This window comes from Eublepharis macularius, chromosome 1 (genome assembly GCF_028583425.1).
Source record: "Eublepharis macularius isolate TG4126 chromosome 1, MPM_Emac_v1.0, whole genome shotgun sequence".
Taxonomy (NCBI): domain Eukaryota; kingdom Metazoa; phylum Chordata; class Lepidosauria; order Squamata; family Eublepharidae; genus Eublepharis; species Eublepharis macularius.
Genome location: NC_072790.1, coordinates 208047357 through 208065771, shown reverse-complemented (window position 1 = coordinate 208065771; position 18415 = coordinate 208047357). Strand labels below are relative to the sequence as shown.

The 18415-nt window shown below is 41.8% G+C and overlaps 1 protein-coding gene across 1 annotated transcript in view; it reads left to right on the top strand.

Moving 5' to 3' along the window:
* Positions 1–2487: 2487 nt before the first annotated feature.
* Positions 2488–18415, top strand: part of FSHR (follicle stimulating hormone receptor) — a 156170-nt gene continuing 140242 nt past the window's right edge. Inside the window, exon 1 of the mRNA XM_054982763.1 lies at positions 2488–2642. Within this exon, the coding sequence (XP_054838738.1) occupies positions 2488–2642 (155 nt within the window). The remainder of the gene's footprint in view (positions 2643–18415) is intronic.

Sequence of the window (18415 nt, the reverse complement as noted above, 5' to 3'; positions counted from 1 at the left end):
ATGTCTTGTGTAGAGACTTTCAGTCAGCCTCCAATTTCTCTGGCCTGGAGATTCAGAGACACTGCCTGCTTGCTGCTACTGGCTGTTGGCTTCCTCTCCTGGCCTGCTTTGAATTGTGACTGGATCCTGCTGCCAAGCTGGAACATGACCAGAGGACGACAACGAAGCTGGTGAGGGGTTCTGGAGACCAAGTCCTTGAAGGAGCTCGGTATGTTTAGCCTGGAGAGGAGACAACTGAGAGGTGATATGATAAACATGTTCAAGTACTTAAGGAACCGTCATATAGAGGATGGTGCAGAGCTGTTTTCCATTGCCCCAGAAGGTCGGACCAGAACCAATGAGCTGAAATTAAATCAAAAGAGTTTTCAGCTAGACATTAGGAAGAACTTCCTGACAGTTAGAGTGGTCCCTCAGTGGAACAGGCTTCCTTGGGAGGATGTGGGCTCTCCTTCTTTGGAGGTTTTTAAACAGTGTCTAGATGGCCATCTGACAGCAATGCTGATTCTGTGAACCTAGACAGATTATGAGAGGGAGGGCAGGAAGGCTTACATCAGTGCTTAGTTCTCATGCCCCTTCTTACATGCCCAGGGTAATGCCGATCACCACTTTGGGGTCATGAAGCAATTTTCCCCAGGCCAGGTTGGTTAGGGATCCTGATGCTGTTTTGCCATCTTCTGGGCATGGAGCAGGGGGTCACTGGAGGTGTGGGGGGATAGTTGTGAATTTCCTGCACTGTGCAGGGTGTTGGACTAGATGATCCTGGAGGTCCCTTCCAACTCTATGATTCTATGATTCTTCCTTCCATGCTGATGCTGTAAATGTGTTAGTCCAAAATCCTATGAATTGTGTAACAAAAATAAAGGTTTGTGACTGTAAATCAAGCATAGCCATCAGATGAGACATTGAAAACTGAATTTCTGTTGTCTTACTTTTCAGAAACCTGATTGGGGGGGGGGGGCTGCATTTTCTTTTCTTTACATACAAGTGGGGATCTGCAAAGATTTAACAGGGGTACTTCACTTTTCTCTGTATCCCCTTCCTCTTACTGTTTCCTCTTTCTTTCCTTCTGGCAACCTCCATATGCTCACTTTTCCCTATATCCTTTTTTCCTTCAAACCCACTAAACAACATACCTTTCATCTACCTCCTATCTTCACCTATATTTATTCATTTACTTCATTTATATGCTGCCTTTCTCCACAATGGGGACCCAAAGCAGCTTACATCATTCTCCTTGCCCCCATATTATCCTCACAACAAACCTGGGAAGTAGGTTAGGCTGAGAATGTGTGACTGGATCAAAGTCACAAAGTGAACTTCCACAGTACAATTGTGATTCAAACCTTGGTCTCCCAGTTCCTAATCTGAAACACTAACCACTACACTACACTGTTTGGTGGGGAGGTTGCTATTGAACAGCAGCAAGCAGCTAGGCATGCAAATCATGCAGTATCAAATTGAACAACGGTTGCTTCTGGGCCTGGCCCCAATGAGTCCTACCTCAAAGGCCAAAACAGTGCTGGAACGGGACCTGCCCCTCCCATGTCTATTACTTTTAGAAACCAAGACTGAAATCCTTTTTAAACTGTTATGATTTCCTAGCAACAGCTATTGAAGTCATCCAGTTAACGCTACAGGTGCTCTTTTTTATTATTTGGGGTTTTTTTAGATTTCAGAATTTTCTGCAAACTGGGGCATTTTTCAGTGAGCTTGCCTAGTAATATATAAGATGTGCACTGTATTAATCAGTTCTGTGAATAGTGTTACTGTACCTTTAAGACATACTTTCTGTTCCTCTCCTCTGCTCAAGAAGTTCTAATTTGGTGGTTGCTGTTATTGTACACTAGGCCTGGCTGTATGTAAATAGTCTCGTTGTACTTACAATCTAAACTTTTGGACTCCAGTAAAGTTAGTCAAAACCTCATGTATTCTTTGTGTGAAGCCAATACTTAACATGCACCAACAGCAGAAGACAGACTGTGTGAATGAGGTCTCAGAAATTGGACTAATCCAACCCCCACACAGCCCAGAACAGGACAAGTGCATGTTTTGGCTAGGGCCAGAGGTCTAAAGAAAACATCGCACAGCATCTAATTAGAGAAAGCGAGCTGAAATCCAAAATCAAATCCAAGAATGCAGTCTGAAAGTCAGCATGAAAGCATACACAGTGAATTGAGTTCTATCCATAGCTAGTTCTCCATAAAACCAGGATTAGGAAAAAGTTCTCCCAGCAGATTTAAGGGACCTCCAAGCAGCTCTCCATATGGTAATTAACTCTTCAACATAGGTATCATCATCATCACTACACCCTCCTCACCACTCATATGGAGAGCAGGCCATCCTGCAAAATCTTTCCCTAGTTATCACGTGACTCACCACTGCCCTTCAAGGCGGGTCTTCAGTGAAGGGAGTGATAGTGGGAAGTCCATCCCAATACAGTAGGAGGTTTTCTTTCTGTGACTGAGGAAGAAGACCATGTAGACAGCCATGCCTCTGTTTTGCTTCAGCCTGCTGCTTCTCCTGGAGGTTTGCTCAGGTTGCCAGCATCCCATCTGCTGGTGCTCAGACCGGGCTGCATTCATCTGCCAGGAAAGCAAGGTGACCTATGTGCCGCGGGACATCCCCAAGAACTCCACCGAACTGTGAGTAAGAAAAAGAAAAACTGATAAAAGCTCTGCCAAATTATGTTGCTGTTCTTGTTTTTGTCTTTTGGGATCAGCTCATCACTTGGCAAGTCAGGCTGACCACTCTTGGAAGAGCTCTGGGGGTGTTGTTGGTTTCACCAGGACAACTGTGATTCTGGACCAATTAATCTCTCCCTTAAGATGTTTTACAATTTTTAAGAAAAGATAAGCTATGCTTGACAAAGTTTTAAAGTAAGTTTCACTTGGCAGCTGGTATTTCTAAAATAATTTATGGTAATAAATGCCTAGCGTTTTCTCCTTAAAGCTCTTGCTCTAATGCAACAAAATTAAATATTCTAAGCTACCCTCCTTTTAAAAAAAAAGCACACCTCGGCATCAAAGAGCCTGGGAACATTTTTATCTAACATTTATTAAACATTCTTTGCTGGAGCAAAATGTTTCTCAGCAAGTAGGTGATGTCCGCATGTATGATCACGCAATACTTTGTGGAATTTCCCAAAATGGGGAGGGAAAGGAAGTCCCATACAAAAGGGTTTTTTTTTCTTTAAAGCAAAGAATCCTTATAGAGTGAAACATTAGAAGAGCAACAAATGAAAAATAGAGCACACTGTTGTGTTTCTCAACTAAAAGACAATTTCTTAACATTCATACTTTTTCTCACAACCAGTGTTCTTTAACAGACGTTTTGTAGTTCTGTAACTGAAAGAATATCAACTAATAATTAACTGTAAAAATAGTGAAATAAGATAATCAATATTCCCACCTTTGAAAACAAATTTCCCCTTCTTACTGTGGCTTCTGAAGGTATGTTGGATGGCCATGGCTAATAAGATTCCAACAGTTGGCACTGGATTCATGAATATATTCTAGGAGTAAACACTATCTACTTGCCCTAGAAAGAAAAATCATCATCCACATTAGTGAAGAATAAGGATCATATTCCCCCAGGTTAATGTAATTTTATACAGATGGGTTTCTTAGGGTCTTTTTAGCGAGACTAGCTGCCAAGATGATGTGCAACAAAACAACAGCATGTCAAATAATACAAGATAAAAAAAGAGACGAGTACTTTTGACCACAGGAGCCTGCCATAATACAACTGTGTCAATGATCAGAAGTAATCTCACAAAATTACCATTTGCGGGGAGGGGGGGTGGTAAGGCTGGAGATACACTTTTTCTTCCCAGGAAATCAAGGATGACAAGGTAGGGGCAGAGCAGACATGATGAGAGATTCATGACTGGGTCTTCTACATTTTAAAAAAAGTTTTAGTAGCAGCTGTGGGTCAAGAGGAATCATACTGGGGTCACGGCACTGGGTGAGGTTTTTTAACTTTCTTGATTTAAATTGCCCCCTCTCCACTGCTTTTTGCTCTGTGGGAGAAATCATACCTATAAGTTTTCCCCAAGGGGAAAACAGAAGTTTTCTGGGGTGGTTTCAATCAGGAAAATGAGGCAGGGAAAATGTTTAAAAAGCTGTCCCCTAGTACTAAGGCCTTGATCTGATTTGCATTCCCCTTCCCCTGCAGGTGCTATTGACAATGGAAAAAGCCCCAGAAAATCCGACTGCCGTATTTTAGTTCAGCCTGTAGAGGAATCATTTCCTGGTTTTCACAGACTCATTTCTCTTGTCCTACTGTTCCCTCCAGTGAAACAGATGTTGTAAGTTTTTTAAAAACACTACCAACCCTGCAAAACCTGCAAATAAGGGTAGCAGAATGAATGTGAAAAATGAAGCCTTTCAGGTCTCTGGAAAACTATTAACTGTCTCCAAGCTGAATCCTTCAGAACTTGAGAATTCAACTTCAGACTGCAGTAGAACATGCTGTTGCAGAATGAAGACAAAACAAAATGACAGAACTCAAATTATCATATGTCCCCCACCCCAAATTCTCTTGAACTTTAACATAGATTGAACAGCTTCTACAGATATTTATTTTTATGTTGAGCTGTCCCAATTGTTCATGATTTAATTCGACTAGTGCCAATAGCTATCGGTCTACAAAGGCCTAGTTCCCGCTGTCAAGGGAAACTTCTCTCCGAGCTTCAAGTTTCAGGTTGGGAATCACATGACAGAGTGCTTCACCACACCAAAAATATTTATTCTGTGAAGAAAGCATGACCGGGAGAAGGTTGTGCCTGAACCCTTTCTCTGACCTTTTCACTTAACACCCCATTTTCTACGTGAAAATATTCTTTTTTATGGAGGACAATTCAGACTTGAGAGTCCCCACCTGCAGTTTGAAGTGTTACTAGGATTGCCAGGTCCTTCTACCCTCCAGCAGGAGGGGGGGACCCAGTACTTACTGGGATGATCTTCCTCACTTGCACACACTTCTAATACAATCATTGCATCTGCTGGTAGCACAGAAAACACACATCTACTTGGGGTGCCTTCCAGTGGCAGGCAATCATTGGGTGGCTTGAAACCTCCTGCTGGTCGCCAGCAACTGGCAGGCAAGTAGGCAAACTGTTAGTACAGTCTAAAGTGTTAGTACACATTTATCATTACTGTCACGAATGGGTCTAACTATATGCTACACTGTCTCCAGATATATTCCTGGTTCTATCCCCAGTCCTGTCAAGCAAACATACTCTGGGGGTTCCCAATTTAAACTTAGGTTCTCAGATGCATGAAGGTCTTTTTGGATCAGGGCTGTGGCGTGCAGGGAGAGGGGGCTTAATCATCCCTCTCCTCCATGTCACTTTCCTGTCCTGAAACAGTTCCAGGGGCTGTTATTTATCTCATTGGGAAAATGTACAGATACTGATGGGGCCAGTACGTTTCCCCAGTATGGCAAATAGCAGCTCCCGGGGCGGGGGGGGTGGGGGGGAAGCTGGGAAAACAGCACAGAGAGGAAGGCTTAAGGCCCCTCCTCCTGCATGCTGCAGTCCCAATCCAAACTGCCTCACTTGTGTCTGAGAATCTAATTTGCAATCTTGAATTGCCAGCACGTTTCTTCTTGACAGGACCTGAGGACAAACATGGTAGAAGTGTATCATGCAGTTGGGCCAAAATTACCTCCGCTATTCCATGCCTTACCATCTGAGGTAGAACTTTGCAAACGTATAGCCATACTGGTCTCTTTTTCCCTTCTCAAATGTTATATACCTTCCCTATGAGTTCCACCAACAAGCATCTCCAAAGGTTTGTTACATGTAGGAGTAGGAATGTTAAAGAGTTCTTACTATATGTATCCATAGTACACATGAGGTTATAAACATCTAAAAGTTTTCCTTTTTGCTAGTGCTCACATGGGGATGGTAACAAACCAGTTGCTTGAATATTTTTAATACAAGAATCATACCAGCATTTTCCATTTTCTTTTTGCTGTTATATCCTTTTTACTACCCACATTTTTCTTGCTTCTCCTTTTTTAATAGATTTATAATTATGAGGCTTTATTTTAGTTGTGTACCCATAAACTTTAATCTTGTTTTAAATGTCACTCTTCCTGATTATAAACCTCACAGATAGCACAGTATTTAATTCCCTTGTTCTTTTCTAATTAGGGATGTGAGAAATTTCTCATTTTATCAGAATTTTTATTGCTCCCCTTGCTAATCCTCAGATGTTCTGCCTGAGGAAGAACCCACAAATTCACTTCAAAAAGATTTTGCTTTAGTCAGAGTTTGGATACATATTAGCAATGGTCAGAAGAACCTCCAGGGGGAAATTTTGTGAGCATTTACAGACACTCTTTTGGCCTCCCTTCAAAATCTCATATATATTTTGCTCTGGAGGAACCCCCAAATTTTCTTCCAATTTCTCTTTAGGCTACATTTTGGTGGCAATTCTATTTGTAACATTTGTTCATCTCATCTGTTTGTCTCATCTGTTCCTATGTGAAACTAATCACTCAACAATCCAAAATTGGAAGAAAGGCAGATGGCAGTGGGAGAGAGATAAAGAATGGCCATTAATCAACTCTTAATAGATGGAGAATCTATGTAAAAGAATACTTAGCAAAGTACTTCATTGGATATTGTAACAGGAAGTACAGATCCTTGGTCTAAGGAACTGTGGGCACTGTCAAAAGCCAGGTCACACCCATGATGACTGGGTGAGGGTCTTGGGTTTCTTTAGAGTAGGAAGCAGTTTGCCTTGCAGTTGTTGCCTAACAACAAACTCACAGCCAATGAAATCAAACATAAAGCCTCTCAAGTCTAGAACAGAATTTGAGGCTGGTGGAGTCCCAGTGATAAACTGAGAGTAACTGGGTCACAGTGTTTAGGTGCAGAGAAAGGGTAAATTGGACTTTCAATAGCTTATTCTCCAGCCTGTTGTAAATCTCTTAAGCCTTTAAACACCAAGGATTTCTATAGTGGACAGACAGTGGTGATGTGGCCAGAATATATGCAAAGAAAACAGTATAAATCAAACCAGTTCAGTGCAGTGACTTGGTATGAAGATAGACAGTGAAAAAAATTGTTAGAGTTTTAAGGAACGAGTTGCCAAGAAATGAAGTTAACTGGATGGCCTAAACTGTAAATGAGCATCATTCTTGATCTGCTTTTCTTTTTAAAATTCAATTTGACAATGGATTTTTAATTATTTAAGGTAAAATATATACATTAACATGTAAGGAAGCACCTGGTCATCTGGGAAAAGTTGTGTGGGGAATGAGCTTAATATTGTAAGGATTGGTATATGTTCCTAAAATCCTGTAATGTATTTATTTGTTTATTAATTGTAAATATATTGTCGAAGGCTTTCACGGCCGGAGAACGATGGTTGTTACAACCATCAATTGTAAATATACTACATTTACTCAAAAAAGACTAGTTTTCTTCCCCCCAAGTCTGCCATAAAAAAGAGGGCATTATCTAAATTTGCATACACATTACAGTTTTGTACAATAATTAAAAATTTTTTGTGTTTAACATTTGAGGGAGGCATAATACATTCAGGATTATCTTCCTTTTGAGTAAATACTAGAGGTGGGCTTCGTCAGAGCCCATTTCTGATGTACCGCCACAACCTTTTAGGCTGGTTCATTTGGTTCATTTTTTTGGTTCATCACTGCAGACAGCCCGGCACGATCAATCAGTTTCCTAGGCAACAGGGGGATGGGCTTTCTGTAGCCCCAGAAGTGACCTTCTGCTGCCCCAGAAGTGATGTTTTCTTGAACCAAATGAACCAGTTCAGGAACCGGGGTAAATTCATAAAAGTTCGTGGTTCGTGAAATGCGACGAACCATGAACTGCACGGCTCATTTTTTTCCCCGGTTCATACCCATCTCTAGTAAATACAGTATCAGTCTCTCTGTATGTGCCTGAGGTTTTATTAAGATAAAAAGCACAATACAATAAAAGCAGCAATAAAATAGTATAAAATAGCTGCAATAACATCTAACACAAAACAAAGTACTATGACCGTAAAGGCCCTGTCTCTTGAGGTCATCTCGCTCACTTAACAGGACAAGCACAAGGTATGTTGCCTGGAATCAGTACTTGTTAGCATCCTTGCGGTTGCATTTTGAACCAAGTGAATTTTCAATTAAATTGACAAGTTTAGTGGCAACTAAACTTGTGTACTTAAACTTCTTAGGACAAAGATTGTATATACCCAACTGAGCTTCTCAGATAGGATAAAGAGGTAATGAATAATAATGAAATTTCCTACATGGAGGGTTTCTCTGAACTACCACTAGATCCTCCTCACATTCAGAAGAACACTGTCATGCTTGATTAAAATAGGGCTGCTGCTACTATCTTTCAGTGGCAACTTACCAGGCTCCCTGGACTTTCAAGACCTCATAATTTTGTACCCCTAGTCTCCCCCTCTCATCAGCACTGCCTACATGCAAGAGATAACTATGTAGGGAATTAGACTAAAGGTATAAAGCCTCCACAAGCCTACTGGAATCATATTTTTCTTGAACTAGGAGGCAAAGTGCTCACCCATGCATATACTTAATGCGTTATGCCTGTATATCCAAAGTACAGAACCCATCCCCTTGATTACTGATGGAACAAAACTGGGAGTGTCCCTTCCCCCTTCCAAGTTCACACAGGTTGACTGGCTCAAAGCATTGTTTTCTTTATAGGAGTGAAAAGTGATGGCAGTAGGTTACTAGAGTTCCTTGCCCTTGGGGGTTTTGGGGGGTGGGGGGAATATTCCTATGACTTTCACAAGCAGTCCAGTTTGCAGGGGATTGTTGGTGCTTCCGATACAGCAACTATTATGTCTAGAAAAAGATGGTGGTAAATCTAAACTAGGAGTTTAAACTGATGACCTTCATCAACTGATTTGCTTGTTCAGTTTTACCTCAGAGGAACAGTTCTTAAAAATTCACCATCTTGATGGCAAACCCTTAAAGTGCACCATGCACTGCAAGATCTAAGGATCATCCGGAAACACTTATGAGAGTTTTCATTCCATCCTTTTCATCTGGCTCAGCAACACATACTTTCCTTCTTTTATTGCTCTTTACCCTCCATGATTGTGCCAAGATATTCCTAATGTTTTTAGAACACTTTGCAAATGTGTGTAGTTCTTAAATGTAGAACATTTTTGTCAATAAACATACTTGCAGGTAAGTACTGTTTCAAAACAGCAGGCTGGAGCAAACTTGGATGATTACATGCAAATAGATCTACTTATAGGCAAGCATTCCAGCTATCACTTGAAACAGGAAGTTGTGCCACCCACTTCCCAAAAGATTTGCACTATAGGGTATTCAGTGTCTCTTCAATGACACTTTAGTACTAATTACAGACAGCACCCAAACAACTGCAAAGTAGCAGTGCTAAAGGCACTGTATGAAAAAGACTTGACATTTTTAATGCACTAATAAAATGCTCATTTTTATGGGAAGTGGATTGAGGATAGAGAATGTTTGTTTGTTTGTTTGTTTGTTTGTTTGTTTGTTTGTTTGTTTGTTTGTTTGTTTGTTTGTTTGTTTGTTTGTTTGTTTGTTTGTTTGTTTGTTTGTTTCAGGGACATTATAGCAGGGATAGATGTGTCCTTTTTCATTTCTTTTTGTTCCTGTCATTACAAGCAAGTTTGGTCAACCATTTTTGCAAATGGTTGCAAAAAAAACCCTGCAAAGGGTTTTTTTTTTTTGCAAAAAAACCCTGCAAAGGGTTTTTTTTTTTGTCCACTGCAAACTCTGGCCCCAAGAACACCAATGATCTTTCCCTCCTAGGAATCCATGACAGTCATTCGCTTCAGTGGGAGAATGCTTAGGAGCATTTTTAGATTGTGGGACTGAACCTGCTCCTGTGGGAGCAAGTTCCGGGGGGGGGGGGGAGTTGCTTGCCTGTTGTAAGCCATTTCTTTCTCCCCCATAGAACTTAATGAGAACACCTGCAAACGAAGTCTACTCCTTAGTGCTTGTTAATGTTGGAACAGTACCACATCTTCACCTGCGTGGCCCACCCAAGGTTTCATTTCTTCTTCATACTGCTGAGTGATAAAGAGATGGAATCCTGGGATTGGCTGATACAGTATAATCAGGGGTCTCATTCAATAATCAAATAATCATCATTTTTATTTGATAATAAAAATCAAAATAATAAATAATAAAATAAAACAGGGACACTACATAGAGAGAGAGCTGGAAAAAAACCCGTATACATACTGTATCAAAAAAGTACCAAAATCCTTAATAAAATTCCAAGAATTAAAACTGTATGAGGTTGGGGAGGGAGTGCACAGAGGAAATTTACCATGTGCATGCATGAAGTGCACTTGCCCTCTGGAGCCTTCGTTTTTGCGCTGTGAATGATGTCATTCCTGGCATGACAACAAAGGCTCCCATTCCCTGCACTCCTTCTCCACTGGCCAGGTAAGAGGCAGTGTGGGCAGGGGCTGGGAGTGGGGATCCCCCACACTGACCAGAGGACCTGGGATGTCATACATTTACAGGCATCTTGATAATGAACAGGTACTGTTACAATCATCATTATACATATGTAAGCAAAAGTGTTCCGGTTTTGAGGTCTTCCTCGGTGGTTTTTATTTGTTTTATACACATATTATGGAATGTGTGACCAAGCACCAAATATACACAATATATATATAGATACTCACAGAGTGAGAGGATCCCACTTCCCTCTTCAAATAGAACTGGACTACCAAAGACACATTAGTCTCGGTGATAATTTTTCAATAGTCCAGACATCTAAGTTCTCTATAAGCCAGGTTAGGATAAATCATATCAATAATGGTGTGTATAGCTACAATCTGGTCACTGAGGGCCAAGCTACAAGTGACGAATGACACTTGAATGGCAAGTGAATTCAGTGGAGGGCAAGTGAACAGGGAGAAATACACTTGCCGTTCAAGTGTCATTCGTCATGTGTAGCTTGGCCCTTTGTTCTTTTTGGGTTGAAGGTCCTCTCCCCACCCCTTTCTTTTTTTCCCTTTACTTCATAGAGAGCAGCAGGCTGGTTTTGCAGCATCTCTGTTCACTACTTTCTTTATTTCAGGTCTGTCAGCGCAAAAAAAGTTGTGATATAATTCAAGTTTGCAATTTGGCCTTTGGTATCTTTGTTTAGAACATAAAATCTTCAGAAGAGCCTTCCTTGATTAATTGAGGCCAGCATCTAGTTTCTAATGCTTCTGGAAGCACACAGACAAAGCAAGATGGCAACAGTCACTCCCCATTATTTGCTGCCCAGCAGCTGATATTCAAATTGTCTTGGAACTTGGAGTGATATTGGCTAACAGCTACTTATGGAAAACTTCCATGAAGTTGTCTGTTTTTCTTTTAAAGTAATCTATGCCAGTAACTGTTACTATAACTTGAGGTTCAGAATTCCCTAAGTCAATTACACATCAGCAAAACAATTATAAAGATGAGATGACCTCCCGTTCATTGTGTTTGTGTAAAGTCAAACAAGTCCTGGGAAGTAGCACCATTCCTAATCTGCAATATGTTGACTTTATCAGAGACCTCAAGCATAGAGTTTCTCAAGTTCATGTGTTCAACGGGTAAGGGAATGAATGAGGACACAATGTACTTTATGGCAGTTCCTTGAAACAAATGGTCTCAAGACAAATGGCAAGAAGGAACAACAAGTTATTAAAACAGATAGAAAATGTCTCTGCAAACAGAACCCACAGCTTCCATTCTCAGGGGTGAAGAGTGGGATTGATTGATTTATTTCATTAAAAAACTACTAATATTGTTGCCTTAATATGGGGAGGGGAGCAGGATTCAGGAATGTCTTAATATGGAGAAGGGAGCAGGATTCAAGAATGAGAACCATTTTGACAGTGCATGAATTATTTCCCTCAAACTCATATTTTGAGATTGAGAAACAGCAGCTGGTACGGTGCATGCTATTGCCGCTTCTTTCTCTAATTCAGATTTGAGAGGAAATAAATTGCACATGCACACTGTAGAGGGATGGGGTTGCCGCCTTTTAATTTGAAAAATGATGAACAGACATTCACTGCACCCATAGAACAAAGCAAATAGAACATCCAGAGATTTGTGGGACATGCTTTGCCTGTTCTTTCAGGTTGCGCAACATGTAAAGGCTGCTAGGAAAAAAACAGACTCAGATTATCTAGCCATTTCAATCTTTTCATTTCCTTAGAACATTTTAAGCATGATAGAGCCACATGTAGCCTCTACATGCAGGGATCGGAACAGGGCTCAATAGGAGCCTGTTATGTCTCTTCCTGCTATTCAGCATCTGTTTGGCTGTGTTCTGGGAGTCAAAGCAACTTGTACTCAGGAGAAATGAAGAGGGCAGAATTATGTGCCCAGCAGCATACCCTGAGAGAAGGGAGTATGTACAGCTCTGCCACTCCCTCTGCTGATCCCTCCCCAAACCTGCAGCTTTCTACACCTGCCTGGCAAGCTGAGCTACACCCTTCATTTTGCTTTCATACAAATTTGTACTCTGACTTCTACCTGCATGTTTCCATGTCTAGCATAGATAGCATTGTAGACTGCAACACATAGAAGGAAGGTGTCCAGCCCATCAAAGCAATGCAAGCATCACCTACGATTTGTCATTCATGTGAAGTGTGCTATTGTCGTTTAAGTTTTTGCTTCCTGTAAGAAAATACTGACATGCCTTGTCCATAGTAAGATTTCCTCTTATGGACAAAATCTCTGGTAAAAGTACATGAATCTTCAGTTATAAATTATGAAAGTGTGACATTCCTACAAAGGAAGCACCAAGAACTGAGGCACAATGCTGTTTTGCAAGGAGGAGCAGATTAATTAATTAATTCATGCATTCATCCACCACCTTTTCTCCCCAATGGGGAACCAAAACAGCTTACATCGTTCTCCTCTCCTCCATATCATTCTCACAACGATCCTGTGAGGTAGGTTAGGATGAAAAAGTGTGAATGGTCCAAGGTCACCCAGCAAGTTTCCACGGCAGAGCACAGGTTCAAACCTGGGTGTCCCAGGTCCTAGTCCAACACACTAACCTCTACACCACAGTTTAACTCCACTCCCACATGACTATGAGCAAAAGACTCCTTTTTCTCCAGAGTTCACAGTAAAAGACAATGGGACAGAACTCTTCCTTCAGAAATCCGAACTGCTGCTGCCATTTCCCAAAGACTTGGCTTGTGATAGCCCCTCCCCCTCAAACATGGTTGTGTTCCTCAGCTATTCAATGAAGGTGAGGATTCCTAAAGGCTTTTCTTTCCTTTTTTTCTGTTTATAATACAGAAGAGGAGATTTAAAAAGCTATTTGCCTGTTTCACATCTTTGGAGAACGTAGCTGTGGACCTTAACACATATGTGTGAGGGGGATTTTGGATCTCAGGGCTCATCCTGAAGGGTAGATGAGAAGCTTTGGGGGTTGGAATTGGCTCTCAGTGGCCCGCCCCTGCTTAATCATTATTGTGTAGTAGTATAAATTCTGGCAAATGTGACTTGTCATGCTGAGATAAGAAAAACCACAGTGGCCCAAGCCCGTCCTTCAACAACTATGAGAGGTAATACAAATAATACTTCAAGTCCCTTTATTGTGTTTAGCCACAAGTCGTTATAACAACAGAAGGACAACACCACTTGCCAATGGCGGGGAAGATTAACAACAGGATTTCACAATAGCATTCAACTAGGCCACAGATTCTTCTATACAACCAACAATAGTCTTGTTCAGTACTTTTGTGTGATTATTTTTTAGCTGCCATAGCTGTTCTATCAGATATGTTTTTGTTTTAGCTATTTTTGTATCAGATGTATCTTATACATTAGATAAGAGATTGCAAATAATCCTACTGTATAAAGGACTAACCATGTTCCAGACAACTCACTTCCTACCTTGGTGCACCTCCAGAGGGCACTGACATGGAGGGAAACTCAGGCTGGGATCAGGCACGGAGCAAGCAGCAATGCCCGCCCCCACCTTCATCCAGCTCGGATCAGGTGTGAAGCAGGTGGCAATGCCTGCCCTCACCTTCACCCAGCTGGGATCAGGCACAGAGCAAGGGGTGATGCCCGCCCACCACCTTCACCCAGCTGGGATCAGGAGCAGAGCAGGTGGCAATGCCCAACCCCCACCTTCACCCAGCTGGGATTAGACCCAGAGAAGGTTGCGATGCCTGTCCCGCACACTCACCCAGCTGGGATCAGGCGCAGAGCAAGGGGCGATACCTGCCCACCACCTTCACCCAGCTGGGGTCAGGAACGGAGCAGGTAGCAATGGTCACACATACACCCTTCACCCATCTGGGATCAGAAGTGGAGCAGGTGGCAATGTCTGCCCCCCGCCTTCACCTGGCCAGGATCAGTCACAGAGGAGGCAGCAATGCCTGCCTGCCCACTCTCCCCTTTCTAGAGCCCATTGTATTTTTCCCACAATGGGCTTTGTTACTAGTATAAGCTATAGCCCAACCTGTACAAATTGATGGCTAACAGTGCAATCTTAAAAACAGTTACAGCCATCTAATCCCATTGACTTCAGTGCAAGGGTGTAATGGCTTAGAATTGCTCTGTTAGCAAGCCTCCTCCATCAACCCACCTGGCACAAACTGCCATTTGGTTCGTCCCCTCTCAGAACTATGTCTTCTGTTATGGTTTAGATGTCAGTTATCTATGAACTAATAGCTGGATTTGCTTGTTTTCTTCTTCCCTTCCTGTCCCATTTTTCTTGTGTGTATTATATTGTAGGCAGGTATTTTGGAGAGGTTTGAATGCAATGGCGGAAATGTGGTATGGAAAAATATCACATATAACAAATAAATTTTCAGGAGTATATCCCCATCAAAATGGACACTGATGGGCCCAGCCACCTTTGTCCAAGTACATAGCATTTGTAGGCATTCAGAATGCTGCACATAGGATACTTTGCTGTAACCCATACAATAACCCAGCAACACTATTATCCCTAGAGGTTACAGCTGGAAGATTGTAGCTTGCCTCAGGTGACCTGGTGGTTTCATAGCAGAGAGAAGATTTGAGCTTCACTCTCATATCCACTTACTTACACCAGCTCTAGATGGTCCGTTCCGTTTTACATCTCTTTACTATGTAACAGCTTGTTCTGCATGGCTTCTGAAGCCCAGCATGTTAGTAAACTGCATAACCATTTTTTTTAAAGAATGTTTAACAGAGACAGAGATTCAGAGTCCTTGCCTGCTGCCTCTCCTGCTCTGCATCTCAGGCAATGGTCAGCTACTGGGAGCCCTTTGATAGCGCTGGTGGGGAGGGGTTGCTGGGCACCCGTATCATCTTTGTCCTCCTCTTTCTCTTTGTCCTGACTTCTGCTTAGGCTTTTGCCTTCCATAGGGCACAGCAAGCCTTCCAACATCTCCCTAGCCTTTTACAAGGTCACTTTCTCTTGCAAGAGGATGGAGATTTCAGAGTCCACCTCATCAGCTACAGCAGTTTCACTTTAAAAAATCATAGGCTGGTTTCCCTGTTTTACTATGTGCCATTTTAACAATCAGAAGCCAGAGTAGACAAGTGATTGTGCAGCTGCAATGAGAAAATTTCATGGCGTGAAAAACAGTCATAATCATGCAAAGGTCTGAATTCGTTCAGACACATCTGAATAGCTCACTGAACAATGGTACAATATAAATGAAATAAATAAAATACACAGAGAAACCTGTTTCCACATCCATATAACCTCCAGCTGAACTGGAATAATAGAATCTCTCTCTCTTCTGGTGCGCACCCTCCCCCAAGCCCAGTGATAAAATGGCTACAGATGTGCGCTGTAAGACTCTTTTCTGTAAACATATTTTGCACACAAGCAGTGAGCTTGCAAGAGGGCAAAGGAATGAACAGCAAACTCAATAAGGAAACATCTCCCATACACTGTTACAAGTTTCAAAATTAGTATGCTATGTGCCACCCACCAGGGACTTATCCAACATTTATCTGTAATTGAAATGCCTACAAAAATGTTTTAAAAGCTTCTGCCTCAGCTGTCTTTAAATTTACTGACTGTAACACAACTGTGAAATATTTTTTCCCTTTAACTAAGCGGCAGAAGCTAATAGAAGAAAAGTATACAGAGAGAGACTCTAGAAAATGAGAAGGATCCAGGTGATTCAGGTGGGGGGGGGCGGAAATCAATTGGAGGAATGACCTGAAGGATAACTACACCAGTTGTATAATGGAGGTGATTAAAGCTTTATGAACACTAAATCTTTTTCTGTATAATCCAGCCCCCTTCCCATCATTTCATCCCACTGTTACGCTGGTGTGCTCAGCAAAACAAAATCCAGTTTCAGGTGGGTAGCCCTGTCAGATATGAGGATTGGAGAAAAGGAGTCTTAAGTCAGCATTGGAATGTCCCAGGAGATTAAAATGTTCTCCCTCTGGTTTTTGAATGCTGTGTTTTCTTTATATCAGATTTATGTCCATTCTTTTGCAAAGCAGCTGACCTGTTTGTCCAATATAGAGACTTGAAGGGCATTGCTGACATTTGATGGCATATATAATGTTGGAAGATGAAGAAGTGAATGAGCCTGAGATGGGATAGCTGATGTTGTTAGGCCCAATGATTATGTTCAGGGAGAACATTTTAATCTCCTGGGACATTCCATCACTGACTTAAGAGTAACAGTACTCAAGCGCAGATACCTCAAAGGAAAACAATGCAAGATTGCTGAAACTGAGTTTATTTGCAAATTTGGAACAATCGATTCCCCAGGGTTGAATTAAGACATAGGATTTTTCTCACTTTACAGGTGCTAATTTTCTGCCCTTAGCATCCATGCTCTATTAAGCTAAGTCCAACATGTATTATAGCTAGCTTTCTGATACTCTAATTTACAATACCTTTCCCATCCTCTGCCTGGATTATAAAGACTCCTTCCTTTTTCCACTCTTCATATCTGACAAAAAGAGCTTTGACTCTTGAAAGCTCATACCTTGAAAACCCAAGGAGGAGGCTATGCAAATAAAGGGGTAAAATTATGCAAATAGAACTAAACTTGACACTGAATGGCTGGGGTCACCAGGAATGAGAAACAGATCTCATCCACTCCAGCACAGGGTCCTCCAATATTTCACTGATTAAAATATAAGGACCTCCTATACTTGATCCCAAGAATGGGAATATCTTTTCTGCACAAACTGACTGTTACATGTCACCAAAAACTCTTGGGTTGGATTCAGCTAGTTTTTTCTCCTAGTGAAAAAGAATGACCACTAAAAAGGGCTGTGATCACAGGATTGGCCGTTGTGCCTTCCCTTGCATATCTCTATTCTGGAAGAGCCACCGTGAGTGATCAACCTGATTCTGTGCATGTGGAGCAGCAACAACAAGGAAATAACTCTCTCTCCAGCTCTGTGTTAGCATAGGAAATCGGCTTGCTGGGGAGGAGGCAGGAGCCTTTCTTCCTTCGGTGGTGGCCTTCTGAGCCCAAACAGGCTCTCCTTTATTTTTTAACAGCCATTACCTGCAACTGCTGAGTGTTGCTTGCAGGGAACCACAGACCGAACTCTTTACAAAACAACGTGTCAAATTTGGCCGTTAAAAGGGAATTGTTAAAAAACTTTGTGACCAGACCTATCCTGAAGGAAGGGAACCCCTCCCGCATGGATTGAAACAGCTGGCAGGTATTGGCTCACTCTGGCAATTGTGGGTGGAAGACTCATGATTGCTTTCTTTCCTTCTTTCTTTTTGGAGTGGGGGTAGAAGGAACAAGGGGAGCACATAAGCACAATAAACACAAGCTGTGTTTAGTATGATATATGCATGCATGAGGTTGCTAAACCAAGTGAACATATTCAGTTCTTAACATCAGTCCCATGCAGGAACATCCATCTTCAGATCGGAAACTCAAACCCAACTATTTAAAAACCTGCTCGTCTAGAGAGACCCGGAGTTATACTTTTAAAAGCACAGCTGAGCCTCTTCCATGGAATTATAGAGCAGAACTACAAGTGACAAAAGGCACAGGTTGGACACTTGTCAGCTTCCCTCAAGTTTTGATGGGAAATGTAGGCAGCTTGGCGGAATGTTGGACAAGTGACAGTTGAAAAGTCCATTGGACAGCAGTCAGAGAGCCAAGCTGCGAGACCAGGATGCCTACATTTCGCATCAAAACTTGAGGGAAGCAGACAAGTGTCCAATCTGTGCCTTTTGTCACTTGTGGTTCTGCTCTTAGTTACAGATTCCTGTTCCTATGACAGGGAGTGCAGTTCTAGCCCTTGTATGTTTCATAATCACATTACAGAAACTGGCACGCACATGTAGCAGTTTTGCTTCTCATGTCTAAACACTTTATAAAAAAGCAACACTGTAAGAAAACTTCTCCAAAATAAAGGCTAGCCGGGTGGAATGCAGAATACCTTCAAGGCGACTCTGTTGTGTGCACTGTGCCTT